At 61.1% G+C, this 2195-nt stretch overlaps 1 protein-coding gene across 1 annotated transcript in view; it reads left to right on the top strand.

Moving 5' to 3' along the window:
- The first annotated feature begins 355 nt into the window (after positions 1–355).
- Positions 356–2195, top strand: part of LOC113213069 (uncharacterized) — a 6416-nt gene continuing 4576 nt past the window's right edge. The window contains exon 1 of the mRNA XM_052266520.1: positions 356–397. Coding sequence (XP_052122480.1) covers positions 356–397 — 42 coding nt within the window. The remainder of the gene's footprint in view (positions 398–2195) is intronic.

Genomic DNA, 2195 nt, shown 5'->3' with positions numbered 1-2195 from the left:
AGCGGGAGCGGAGACAGCGAGAAGCAAGCGTGCCAAAAACCGCCGATCTGGGGCAAACCAGTCGACACCCTTTTTCTCTGCTGACCAGGTCAAGCTATCTAATCCGTCTATATTGGTCCGAGCGGCGGCTAGAAGCCTCGTAAAGTTGAGCGACTGGTCGGCTGCTTGCCGCCTGGTCCAGCCCAGCCGCCCCCGGCCCGCGCGCGAGCAGCGCCCATTTACGCAAGTTTAACTAGACGCGCTCCAATGAGTGCAGCAAGTACAGCGCGCTGTGCAGTGCCGCGCACGGCCATTGCAGCGCCAATAAAGGTTCTGGATAACGGCCGTGCCCATGCGGGGGAGGAGGAGGGTGAGCATGAAGCCAGAAGCCTCCCGCATCACGACGGAGTCCTACAAAGTCATGGAGCTCATATGGAAAATCCCTGGCGATCCTCGGACGGAATTACGGACACCATGGCTGTTGTTTGGCACTAGGTATCTCACAGAAAGTACGTCTTTCATTTCCCGGTACGAAACCGCCCAGTCCAGCCAATGGAAGCTTTCATAGCGCCTGGTGGGTAGGCAACTTCTTGCATTCAGTGCATGCATGTACTGCGGGGCGGCCTACCCCAAGCCTCGCAGGCGCTGAGATCCCGTAACGTAATGAATGAATCTCCAAGAAAAAACGGACATACTGCCTACGATCCCCTAAGTGACGGGTGAATGACATCCGTGGTTAGACTCGCCGCGAGCGGGGGTGGGCTCGCCTACCGCTTGTTGCCTAACGGCCCGAGCCAGGTAGGTAGACAACCAGCACGCACGCCTGTTTGACGGCTCGCTCAGTCTAACTGCGGAGAGCGCTGTTTTTAGGGGCAGGGCAAATCGGCCCCCCACGAATCCGGAGATGTGGGAACACCTCAGAGACTGAGTATCGGTAGCAATTTTCTCTCTAATGGTGTAGGTTGGCCGTCATGGGGTTTATTACGTGGGGACTAGCGCGTTGAGGTCTCTGCGGGGGCGGAGCGGTGGAGTACGCGGGTGGGGCGGCGGCGGCCGCTGGTCTGCTGTCTGCATAGCGCATGTCCCGGCCACCGCCGGCCCTGCCACGTGCTATGAGCACATCGCGCAGCCTCACTGCAGAGCCTCGCGGCAGAGCCAGCCGGAGCCGGGACGAGTTGCACAGCACCTCGCCTGCCTGCTTTATTTTCGGGCCGACACGGCGGTGCCCTATGATGCACGCCCAGTACAGAGAGAAAACGTACCGGGCAGCCAGACTCCTCTTCCTGGGTGACCCTTTTACGGGGGAGACGAGTCGACGCCGCCGCCGCCGACGGCGAAGACGAAGGGTTGCTTGGGTCGAGTTGCCTCAGAGACCCCGTCAGACCCAGCCATGCCATGCCCATGCGCACAGCGCGCGGCCCGCGCCCGTCGCAACGACGCACACATACGGCCAAAACGAAAGAGCAGAGACACTGGCTTTGCTCGCTCACGCAGATCCAACTACCTCTGTTTATTTCGCCCCCTTCTAGTATCTCGCGTGAGGGAACAGTCCGGGCCGCGAGTGACTGGCCCGAGTGTCGTGTTGGGGGATGTCGCGGTGGTCCTCGTCCTCGTGGGCGTCAGTCTGTCTGCTCGGCACCCGCGCTCTGTGGGCCGCGTGACACTGTGCCGTGCGAGGCGGGGCTGGCGGCCTTTGCATAACGGGGCCGCAAGTGTCGCCCAGCAGGTGTCACTGAGCATTCGGTAAGGGGGGGAGGGGGTGCCTCGAGCACGAACAATGTACGCTAAATAAGGAAGCGATACGATACAACCGCACGGCCTGCGAACTTAAAGCCACAATCAGACGAGCGCCGAGCATTTTCTAAATTATTTTATGAAAACAAAAAGAGGCAACGCACACGCACACACACACCAGTGGCGTAGGAAGTAGAGGAAGGCAGGCGCGCTGCTGTTGAGACTGCGGCAGGCCAGGAGGGGGGCTCTTCCGCACACGGCAAGGTCAAGATCACGAAACCGGCCGGCGACAGGCAAGCTCGGCCGACGCCCCACGCCCAGGCTGCGTCTGCGTCCCCCTTTACTTCAGCCGCTCTCCGCCCCACCCCGCCCAATAAGTTGCCACGCAGCGCCTCGTGGACGGAACACGCGCGACGATGACGTTCTTCCGCAGGTCCAGTTATCTGACGCCGCCTCCCACCCACCTTTCGCCCATCGCCCCG

The sequence above is a fragment of the Frankliniella occidentalis genome, unplaced genomic scaffold, assembly GCF_000697945.3.
Source record: "Frankliniella occidentalis isolate FOCC.00 unplaced genomic scaffold, Focc_3.1 Scaffold39, whole genome shotgun sequence".
NCBI lineage: Eukaryota > Metazoa > Arthropoda > Insecta > Thysanoptera > Thripidae > Frankliniella > Frankliniella occidentalis.
Note: the sequence above shows the minus strand (reverse complement) of the source record. Positions and strands in the feature narration are given on the sequence as shown.